Here is an 11,876-nt window from a genome sequence, read left to right as displayed (position 1 = left end):
TATTTTCTAACCCACCATCAACAAGCTTGAACCGCGAATACGAAGTTTCTATCTCAGGTAAACACATACGCGTCAAACCGCACCCATACTCACATTGATACGCACACACTGTGACCACAACGTTTTATTATACTTCGATATATAGAAGTTATCCTATTTCCCTCTGTCTAAACAGGCAGTTAACAGTTTTCGCTGTTGCTGCTACCGGTGATGTTAGTATTGATACTTGTTCCGTGGTTTCGAAAAACCGCAACGTTTATATAGAGAAGTACCGTCTAATTATCAATCTTTCTATACGTTCTATACCCTTATAGAATTCTACCCTTAAAATGGCACTGATTGAAACGATGATTTGATTGCGCGTGACATGGTGATCATAGAATCCCAAGATTTCCACACGGTGCATAAGAGTGAATCAATATTAGCTTTATTCAAAGCAGGCTTAATCATAAGACATTTACTGAATATTTGTTTCTATGTTGATTACGCTTATCCTGAGAACTAGCAGTTACACGTTCTTAGTTCGGACAGCTTTATTGACTCCATAAGCGCTAAATCTTAGATCGTCACGCTCGTCATGATCTGCTTCATAACGAGTCATCGAAATCGCAATCCCTGTTCTTTACCACGTTTCCTTCGCCCTTTAGCCTCCTCGTTGTTCGATGTCATTTGTCTGAATGGTGGTGGTGGTGGTGGTGATGCTGTTGGTGATGATGACCCCTGGTGGACGCATCTGCCGTAGCGGCAGTGGCAGTAATTAAAATACGGAGGCAATAGCAAAACGGGTTCAGTTTCTCTCGGCTTGATCCGCCTCAATGGCCATACTTTGTTCAATTACAGGGAGAACCACTCGCGGCCGGACAGGCCGTGAGAGAAAAGAGACACAGAGGTAAATATATTGATTGATTCTCAGTGCTTTTTTATGACTTTTGTTGCTCCTGCTGTCGTCTCTGTTTCGAATGCAACTACCTGGCTCACGGTGGCAATAACGACGACAGCGCCAGCCGTTCAAATCGTATTACTTGTTTGCAGTTTTCGTTTGTTTTCTACAGATCACATCTGTCATTCGCTGACAGTAGACGATGATAATTTCGTGCAATTGCGGCGGCGTCAGATCAGGCGCAGTGCAGATGCACCAATGCACGAGCATGTGTGTATGTACGTGCGCCTGTTTGCATCGATTACACATATGCTAATGGCCATGGTGGCGGGAATATCATAATGACCGCGTGAAGTCATCTCTTAATATGCATACTACTGCTGCTGCTAATATGCATACTGTTTCAATTAACTCGGACTCTCTGAATGTTCCTTAGTAGCCTTTTCGACAGTACAGGCTTACATGATGTTGCTTACATTTCCTGTTTTTCTTGAAGTTCTCTTTGATCTTTCCTTTCAGTTTGCTTTGCTAGTTGCTTTCCTTAAGTTGTTTATCCATTTGGTTTTGTAAAGCTACGTTTACTAGTCGTCTGTGTTATAATGGCAAAAAGCTACGAACGACACCCAGTCGCAACTCGGCGGTACGGCTATAAGTTATACGCCTTATCTGTAAGATACTTTTTATAACTCAAAGCTTCGTCATACGTGTATGCTGCGATCGAGTGCTACCCCTGATTTTCAATGTTCCAGCTTGTATAAGTGACGCTAACACGAGGGCTCGATGAACCTGAGTGAATTTGCGTCGGGCTTTGTTTGTCCAGATCATTGTCTTTAATCGTACCATATGTTTGCCTCGCTTTCGCTGAATAAAGCTTGAATGAACAGCGAAGACACGCTAACTACTCAACCACATGTGTTGGCTGTTAGTGGTTATGTTTTATAGCTTTAATTGAAAAACATCTTCGACACAGATTAGATTACCTTTTAGAGTAAAATATGGTCTTCGCCACTATCTTCGGTTTTGTATTATCGTTCAAAGTGGCAGTCCTTCAGGAGAAGGGTTGTAGGTTCCAATTGTTCGAATTGTATAAATGCTGAAAGATGTACGACATGCAACAAAAATGACTCTTCTTCCCACGATGAAGAGTTTTCTGGTAGCGCGACTAGCGGCGTCATAACTCCACCCACAATTACAGGCACGTTTATGCCCGCGCAAATTCAAATCAGAGCAGTTTTGAAACCTTTTTCACTTTTCGATCGTTAATAAAAATACACCGTATAATGTATTTGCCCCACCCCCACGCCCCACCGGCTATCATTCACACTTAACGGTCTTTCGCCATGAAATGCGTTCGATTGCCTCTCTTCAAAGATAGTCAGCCTTGCCGTTGTTGCGAGGCGTTTGCTTAATAAATAGCAACATACGCAGATGCTCTAATGGCGATGTCATGGAAACATCGTTTCCATTTCCACCCAACCCACAAAACGCGCCAAAAATGCACAGCTCATATCACTTTTTGCCACCAGCCTTTATCTCACTGCTTAGCTCATGTAACTTCTGTGTTGCTAGCAAAATCATAACCGAGGCCAAGGCGTTAGAGTGGAAACCCAGTGTACTACAGGCAGTCAGTCTGTCCATTAGCCTGTCTGCGAAAACCATCACATCGGTTCCATAAAACGGCAAGAGAACGTCGTAGCATAATAGTGATTACTTTTTCTTCAGTCTTCAACGAATGACTGCTCCCGTTCTTGTAGCATTACACGAATGTACTGCGTTGTGGGTCTGCTGTGTGAGCAAGCAACAGCAGAGTGAGAAGCTCATACTGCTGATGATATGAGTGTTTTTGCTCAAGTCCGAACCGTTGCTAATGCCGTCGTTGGCCAGATACCCGACTCAGCAGCTGTACGTACGTCCGTGGATTTGCCAGGGCCTCTTGAATTTGTTGATATCCGTACTTTGGACTTCACTTGCTCCTGCCTTATTTTACTGTAGAATCTTTTGCTGTGGCGAAGACCCGGTCGCAGTTATCTTCGTCGTCGGTGACAACGGAAATGGCAGCCGGGCGTCATCCTCAGCTTAAAGTCACTACTAGATGAGCAGTAGCGACACGAGCTGCAGCAAACTCCCCTAACGAACATACGTACATTAGATAGCTTCAATAATATAGGCAATGCGCCAGCTAATCATAAAATTGAGCATCGCCGCCACCCATCGAGAAGAAAAATCTGCGGGTGCTTCTATTACCTCTCGTTTATAGAATTTCCTTTAGATCTGTTGCCTACCAAGCAAATCATTGAATTTGCATGCTTCAGATTAACTCCACTTCTGTCTAACAAAGAGCGACGTTTAATTTAGCAAATAAGAGCCAACAGTTGTCGATGCCAAGGCAAAATGAGCAATTTCTCTACTACAGATCTACCCTAGAGCAGACCATATAACATGCAGCCATTAGCCAAAACGATTTTAAAAATTAGCACAGAAACCTAACCTTATGCACGATTGTTAGCACGACTATAGCTTGCCTATGTATATAGCCACAGATTCGTTGATACGTAATGCGTGTTTACGTAAATACTCAGGCGAAACGATCGAGTCATGCGCACATTTAAACGTATTCCAACCAGCGACTTATATTTGAACGCCTAAGATTTTTTGATGATGACGGTTTGAAGGTAAAAACATATTTGGCACCACACGTTTATCAGATAAGAAAGGTTTTATACGTGAAACGTATATGTTCTTTCTACGTCATGTACACCAATTTTTTTTACTATGCTTCTTTTTCAATATATTCTACACCTTGAGATTCTTTACTTTGCTGGAAAAGCATATGACTTTCATACTGTCTTGCCTTCGGGTGCTACATACTGGGCGCCATGATTCGATCATTTCTTCAGGTAAGATCCTGGTCGTGGTAGAGAATTAAAGGCTGTAGAGCACTTACAGGTGTTTTGCAAGGCTTAATTGTAGGTACTGTTTTTGTTGTTATTGCTATATCCTGATACCCTTTTTTCTGTTAGATGAAAACAACGGTAACAGGTGACCATCGTCTTCATTGCTTTATATAATACAGGCCAATTGATTAATGACTTCACATACGTTGTGGTTGTTGTTATCCTGTACGTGTTTTTTTGACAGTGAGAAGATCATGGCCAACGAGCTCAATGGTGAGTTAAGTGTAGATCAGTGCTGACGATAGGTTGTGGAATCACGCAAATGCGTATCGTAGCATGAGTCATTCTTTACCGCATCCAACACTGGAAAAAGGCTGATTCATAGCAGTACGATATATCTTAAACACATATTAATTTGGATGCTACAACGAGGGATTCAATCGAATGTATTATACACAAACGTTACACAGATCATCTGATTGGTAACACCGCATAAGTGTTTCAATCTTAGCGGCTTAAATCAGAGCTAGCCAAGCATGCAGAACAAGGCGCCGCTTCCCAGCGAGCATCATCGCATCTGACGTTGTCAGACATTTCAAAAAGGCACTGGTCTGTAGCGCAATGTAATAGAGGCGAGAATGCCTATAACGTTGTTTGCTGGCTTCTCCGTATCATGGCTCTAACTGGCATAGATCTGAAGCAGTACTTCGTATTTACTGGACACCCAGAAGAGGACCGCATGCTGTTGTCCGCCATAGAACGACCTACCTAATCATTCCTTACAATGAAGAGGCTATATGCAAACAACAAGGTCTTACCGGCAGTTTAAAACGATGGCTGAACCTGCCAATGAGCAACGGTTTTTAGATTATCACTTGTCACGTTCTTTTCCAGCGAGCGTCTGAGCGGATTGTGGTAAAGAGCTGTCACTAAAAATGCGCAAAAAAAGCCAGCTAAGCTTACGATTGTCGTCTCGATTGTCAGAGCCAAACTTTTCAATATTATACTACTCGTAGCAATATGAATTCATTTCCTCATCATAAACTGATATCCCTTTTCAGTTAATTGTAACATTATAACAACCGTCTATATATAGAGCTTCTAAAACATCTTTCCTTACCGGCGTGTAGGGCAACGGCGATAGTGCGACTGATATTACGTACCCCAATAAATAGGCTTAATGAGTAATACTTCCTCAAAGTGGCACCCGGTTTATCCGATCATTTTTCCGTAGATACAAGCAAATCAGAGGTAAGCAACAAGTGAAGCACTCTCAGGGCTGAAAAATTAGACAGACAGACAGAGATCTACACCTACAGAAAGTTCACTCACAGCCTCTCCCGCCTTCCGTTTAATGATGATGATACCTTTTTTTAGCAGCTCTAGAAATATAAATTTAGCTCGCTCGACGACAGTGGTGCTACTCTGATAATAAGCTCTGCAACTGACGTATATATGTGTATATAAGCACGCACATAGAGACAAACGAAATATCACTGGAATACTAATAATAATAACAACGACGACGCTTGTAAATCAAAAGTCAAACGGAAGCAAACTGCTCTGAGCGGCTGGGAGAAGCCAGCTAAAAATGTTTCGAAAGGTACGATAGCCCTCTGACTATGTTTTGAACGACACATAATAACGATAACCCTAAAAGCACAACATCCTGTTCTTACTTTACTCACTATACATTTTGGTGCTAAACTTAAGTTTTTGGCGAAGCATGGTACAAACAGGCAGAAAGGTACGCTTGACACCGCAGTTACCGGCTTGGATCATAAAGGTAATGGCGATCTGAATGTGTAAGCTATCTTTATTCATTTCGATGTTGACGTTTAACGAGGAAATATTTATTGCTCATACTCTAGACGATGTCCAGGAACAACTCCGAAAAATAGCTTCTTAAAAGTCAACTAAGACTATGATCTTTCGGTACTTCGAATAAATCAAATGTTATCTCCCACACACACACACACACACACATACTCAGACATAATTATTTAGGGCGTATTTATGAAATCGCCGGTAACTTGACGACACCGATCGATAAAGTCAACATACATACATGTAACCAGTGAAAAAAAAAAAAGCAAAAACTCAACGAAAATGGATAGCTCATCTAATAGAGTTGTCGTGTACCCTGAAATACGCTACTATGGCTGCTACCGGCTACACCTAGCGAAAATAATCGATTATTTTGTCGTTCGTGCTAACATGGGACGCTTTGGATTACCTTACTTACATACGGATTTATACACCCCTGACAGCCAATCAACTGTAATTAATTTTGCTTTGCTGTTTGATGTTTTTATGCTACATTGGTAACTAATCAGCATAACGTTTTTTTTTACGTTCCATGACCATTAGTTTGTCTGTTCAATGGCTCCCGTAAAGGGCACCGCGACCGGCGGAATCGCTAGGGGGTTCTTGCTTTAATGTTGTAAAACAGTGTAAATATTTATTGCAATTCTTGGCTCTAAAAACCTATCAGTGTGGATAGTACCTCTTCCTCCTAGGGTTCCCCAATATGTGATGTCATTGGTGATGCACCAACCAAAGGCGGGCTGCATGATACAATGATATGTATGGGTAAATACGTGACGTCATGTAGAATATAACAACTTTTGTATTATATAATTATTTATTATAGATACTAACAAGTTTTAGCGCCGTAATTAAGCAGCTTGGTATACCCGATCTCGGTAGAAAAACAGAATATTGATCGAACTTATAGTATATGCGCATTCTTCCTTGATCACCAATCCAGTTAGTTGCATTTTTACATCTATATAATTCACTTTATAAAGATAAAGGAGAGGTAAAATAGATTTAATTTTATATCTACTGCACATTGCCGTGTAACACTTGCAGAAGGTTAAATCAGGAAGCGTTGACTAATTAAATGATCCTTTTCTTCTCTGTACTGAAAATCTACCCGTTTTAAGAATTTATACACCTTGCCATTGGGATTCGGTTATGTTTGTTTACTAAACGAATCTGTTGATTCCCACAATCGCTCATTGTGACTGATCATCAACACTGATTAGGAGCAACATTTGGCATATGTTGGTCACAAATAAATATGGCTTAAGTCTAGTTCTCGTCTGCAACCGAACTTCTACTTCGAGCTGGAACGGGTATGCCGCCAACCTATGAATGATCGTCGTGCCAAAAGCGGCTGCCAGATATCCTTCCTCTCTAATGAGGATCAAGAAGCCATCAAAAAATGGACGAAGTAGTTAATTAGATGCATGTAAACGAGTCGCATCCTATAACTAGTCGTTATTTACAAGAAATGAAAAGTATTCCTGTAAAGATCTTTGCCGGATATAGGTTCGGTGAAACAGTAACGCTACCATTGCCGTTAATAAAGTCAGAACTTTGTCTAGTTCTCTGACGGTTCACTTCTACCTAGAAAAGGCCTTCTTGAGTGCCAACTAGTGATAGAAAAACATTATACTATACACGTGCATAAGGACAGGAAGCTTTTAGTCAATAAATATACGAGTAGCCCTCACATAATAACTGTACGAGACCTAACATGTTATACGGGCTTGGCCTGTTTTTCTGTCGGCTTTCAGGAGGGCCGCACCCCTCTTCATATGGCATGTGCCAATGGTTTCGTGGACGCTGCCAGGAGCCTCATCCTTTCCGGGGGGGCAAAAATCAACCAGCTCGATGCGGTCAGTATTAATTTCTTATCATTTATTTTGCCTTCTGGTATCGACACAATTATCGTTAACTTATTTACGTCCTAATACAACGACAGCTTGAGCGTAACACCCGCCTGTACAAAGGACGTCAGAGATAAATTTGGACTAGAATGTGTTAATACACTGCGCCACTCAGAATAAACGAATCCTTAAACAAAACGTTTCGTTATGTGGCTAAAGGAAGAGCTTACACTCTCATAACCAGTTTTCTCCGAGACCTATAATAGACTGTAGACATGAGGCTCCACTGGATCGTGTTTATATCAGACATCTCTCAAGATGCCATCGTTGCGTCCTACCTAAAGGACATACGTGAGTGCTGATGTATTACATCCTATTGCAGCAATCTCGCACATATATCGTAATAAATAAATTTCCTTTTGCTGCTTGCGGTACCGTGGAAGTAGATGTGGCCGGTCTGCCGTCGTTGGCCTCGTTGATATTCTGTCAGATGTCTTATCTGTCTCATTTACTTTTTTTTTCTTTTTTTTTGTTGCCGGCTGAGCTGTTGCTCACCAACCAACTCCTACGCCACTTCGCGGCAGTGGTTAACCTCCGTCGTCGGCAACTCCAAAAGCGGAAAATATGTTTCGTCACTCTTATTGGAAACAAAGCTAACATAGTCAATTAGTTACTACGAACAGCAAAGAATACCCGATTAAGTCGAAAATTACCAATCGCCGTTAAGCATCAACTTTTAGCTTCCCCATTAGCCTCTAATAAAACGCACGAAAAACTAGAGAAGCAAAAAATACTCTTCGTCGCGGCAAACCCACTCTGTACGTCGCTCCGGTCAGCAATCAGTAGACCACGATCAAATCGCGGCACGAGACGGTGACCTCGTGTTCTTTACCATCCCCTACTGCTGTTGTTTAGCTTTCATCTTTAAATGGCGGTTCGTTTTCCCAGTGTCGAAGCTGCTGCGACGATAACAACAAATGATTTTCTGACTTCCGCTGCTTTATCTGCTTCATAGTGGCTATAAGTCAGTATCTCGTGGATAGATGCAGTGACGTGCTTCGCCGCGCTCGCGTCAGGCGATTACAACGACAACGGTACGTCGACGATCTCCGGTTGCACTGCAGGCGGCAGGCATCGGGCCGTTTTCGGATGTCCATGGCGCTGTTGTTTAACGAAGAGCCTCGGTCAGCCTCTATCTCAGATACACCACGATGATGACAAACTTCGTCATCGTCGTTTTCGTGTCTGCGCGCCCGACTCAAGTAGTCTCTTGTCGGCCTTCGCCTCCTCCTGAATTGTAGCGATTCGTAGAACTCTGTCGTTCGTCAGGCCGACGTTAGCTAGATAGCCACTGTGGATGATGACAAATAGCACGCAGCTGCGTCTACGTCGACGTTTTCTTCGATTCTTGCCGCGCTTGGCTCGGTGCAGCTTGAGTCAGTGCAGTCAGCTGCGCCGGCCGCCAAGGAAAACCCACTTCCTCCGACTGGTATATTCAACTCCAGGGCACTAACGTCGCCAACGCCAGCGCCACCATTACCAGTATCACTTTAAAGCCTGCAACCGAACTTCTACAACTCATCACTGCTGCTCACTCATTACGGCAACGTAGTCGATGCAGACGCCATCTTGCCGGCGCGTTTGCTTCTGCGGCCAAACAACGAGGCAGTTCATGTCGCCAACCAGCGAACCTCTTCCTTCGATTCTCTTGCTCTCCCTTGCTCGTCTTCGCCTGGATCACCATTTTCTTCTTTTTTTTCGACCTGTTCATCGCTGCTGAAGAATGAAGAGAACCAGAAGGGAAACCAGTCGTCATGAGGAACAGTCGACAGATACGAACAGGCAGGAACGAGCCTTGCCAGAATGTCTCTATAACGAAGGGAGTCGGATAAAGCTGCACCCGCTATCACTGCTAAAAGCTACGTTTTACTTCTGCCGATTGATCGTTAATGGCTGCCTTAAAATACTTCTCTACTACTACCACCTTCTTGAACGCTTTGCCATCTAGAACTTTCTGACTGAAGGAAGCAAGAAATCATGGGAATGGATGAAGAGTATCTCACTAAGCCGCTACCAACAACTACGTCAACATTAATTTACGCGGTGCTTGTATTTATGTCGTATTGTTACGTATTTGTTTTTTCGCCATGATTGACGAAGTTTGTTAAGAAAACGGCCGTATTCCGGTGTAGAAATAAGAGCATCAGTGTATGTTGGGGAGGGGGGGACATATGCATGAATAAACACATTTACTGTGTATGTGATATGTATATGTTAGAGAAATCAGTCCTGCAGAGCCAGCACTCTTGCGGGACGCTGCGCCATGGTGTGCTATGGATTTCTTGCTTGATTTCTCCAGCTGTCTGTCAATCAGAGGCGTCCGCGTCTCCACAAAATATCGAGAGGGGCACACACACACAGACGATGAATGGTGCACGTTGAAGGTACGTGCAATCTTTATCAGCTACAGCTGTGAGTGGATGTAGATCTGATGGATGTGTGCGGCGCCTGAACTCTTATGAGTGCAGCTGGATAGATAACCGGCTAAGAGATAAAGAACAAAAGAGAGCTATTGAACGCTTTGCATAAAAGAAGACAAAAAATACGACGACGATGAAAGGGAACTACACAAGATTGAGAGATCGATTACGTCTACGGTCAGCGACTCATTCTAGCTGAAAGCAAACAGAACGGAGAGAAAGAGTTGAGCGCTGAGTTTTGCTATTGGCACTGGCTGGCGGTGACAGAGCAAAATGAATGGCTGATTGGTCGGCCGCTGCTGTTCCCGTACGCCTCCGGTAACAATGGCGCAAAGTTGAGATGCATCAATACGACACGACGGTGGGCCAGCGTCGACAGCGCCCGCGGGCGTGCGTAAGCACAGCACTGCAGCTACTATCTATTCGTGTGAATGCGAGTGCGTATGTTGGAGCTTGTTGAAAAAAACGTCGATATATCCGTCACCGATTGATTCATTGGTTTGGCGCTCGGATGATGGCTTTTTAGCTATGATTCAGTCATGTCCTCTGATGATGACCGGTTCGTTTTTAACCAGCAAACAACAGACGAAAACACCGAAAGTGGTACAGTAGATCTCATCTAGCAACACTGAAAGCGATCTAGGTCGACATTGTGACTCTTTACTAGCAGCGCGTACACCATCAATACAAGTGGAGTAGTTTTGGAATCCAATTTGGTCTTTTCTCTTTGATTTTATGTGAGCTTTATTAGTGGTACTTTGGAAGGAAGCAATCGCAATGCTTGCGCGGTTCTATCCTAGTAAGTACATCACAGAACTACTCAATACTTAACAATTTACGGTCAGTGAATATCAATGAATAATGAGTAAAATTAGTTAAACGTATAAATCCATTGTATTGTACCTGTAGTAAATAAAATGAAATAACAAACTCTCGATTAAATATCTTGAATCAATGGAGATATATATATGTCTCATCTTCAGAGCCTCAATTACAATACAATGGACGCTATATTTAAGTACAATGGATATAAGAAAAATCGTTTTAGATCGAACGCAGACGATCATGGCCTTTATAAATAACGCTGAACCTCGCTACATCGCAGTATCGTACCGTCAACATTTCGATCTATCCCGAGATAGCGCACACACGTATTATATGTTAAATAGAGTAAAACTATCAATTTACGTGCATTTTTTCTGTACAGCATTCGCTCCGAAGTACTGGGGAAAGGTCCGCAACAGGACCACCATAAAGACGGTGCCCTTTTCATTAATTCTTGTCTATATATTTTCTATCGGAGTCTCGCCGACAATAAGAATGGCTGTTCGATGTCGCGTTAATGATCATTTCAAGCAATAGATAGCTTAGGTTAGGTTAGGTTTGGCTAACTTAGCCGTTGTCCCTTAAGAAGAAAGGGACGTTTTTCTGAGAGCTTTCTTTAGCTCGAATATTGATTGTGTCGATCATTAGCGGCCACACGCGTCGATTAATTAAGCTTTTTGACATAAAATTCAGTGAAGGGCAGATTCATTTAACTGATCTCATGAAATTCCATCTCCAGCCTGCGACAACTACAGTGTCACTTTTTCACACGTTATAGACCTACGAAAAAATAAAAATAACAATCAAGTAATGGTTGAGTCTCGCCGGAACGTACAAGAGCTCATTTGACCTAATCCAAATCTGACTGCGATTTAGACATACCTCAACCTGAACATGGCCAGCATTGATAAATACTGATGTGTGCCTCTAACAAATTCATCAGTCAAAGTCGACGTCGCTCTCGCAGTGATATCAAAAAGGAGAACGTTTAATTGCAGTGGCGAATCAGGGCCGGAACGGCCAGTTTTTCCATCTTCGATTAATCTTTCATATATCAGAACGATTTGTCCGTGCTGACGCTCGAGCTGCTGCGTAGCGTGGTTCTCATCGATTTTCGTTC

General features: G+C 42.7%; 2 protein-coding genes across 9 annotated transcripts in view; one reads left to right on the top strand and one right to left on the bottom strand.

Annotated features, from left to right (window-relative positions):
* The window catches only part of LOC111248369 (uncharacterized), a 38,212-nt gene that overhangs the window by 3,661 nt on the left and 22,675 nt on the right, over positions 1-11,876 (top strand). For 2 of the 3 annotated variants that reach the window (XM_022800578.2, XM_022800577.2), the window contains exon 2: positions 7,359-7,460. In XM_022800578.2, coding sequence (XP_022656313.1) covers positions 7,359-7,460 — 102 coding nt within the window. Of the gene's footprint in view, positions 1-7,358; positions 7,461-7,999; positions 10,731-11,876 lie in introns of those variants that run through there. The other variant, XM_022800579.2, reaches the window with a different exon arrangement.
* The window catches only part of LOC111248372 (uncharacterized), a 74,377-nt gene that overhangs the window by 44,200 nt on the left and 18,301 nt on the right, over positions 1-11,876 (bottom strand). For 2 of the 6 annotated variants that reach the window (XR_015323355.1, XR_015323357.1), the window contains exon 2: positions 4,593-4,703. The exons of 2 other annotated variants lie outside the window; for them this stretch is intronic. The gene's annotated coding sequence lies outside the window, so the exon portion shown is untranslated. Of the gene's footprint in view, positions 1-405; positions 3,008-3,979; positions 4,149-4,592; positions 4,704-11,876 lie in introns of those variants that run through there. 2 more of the 6 variants (XR_015323354.1, XR_015323356.1) reach the window with 2 other exon arrangements.

The sequence above is a fragment of the Varroa destructor genome, unplaced genomic scaffold, assembly GCF_002443255.2.
Source record: "Varroa destructor unplaced genomic scaffold, Vdes_3.0 BEIS01000003.1, whole genome shotgun sequence".
Lineage (NCBI taxonomy): Eukaryota > Metazoa > Arthropoda > Arachnida > Mesostigmata > Varroidae > Varroa > Varroa destructor.
The sequence above is the reverse complement of the archived record's forward strand: the minus strand, read 5'-3'. Positions and strand labels throughout refer to the sequence as shown.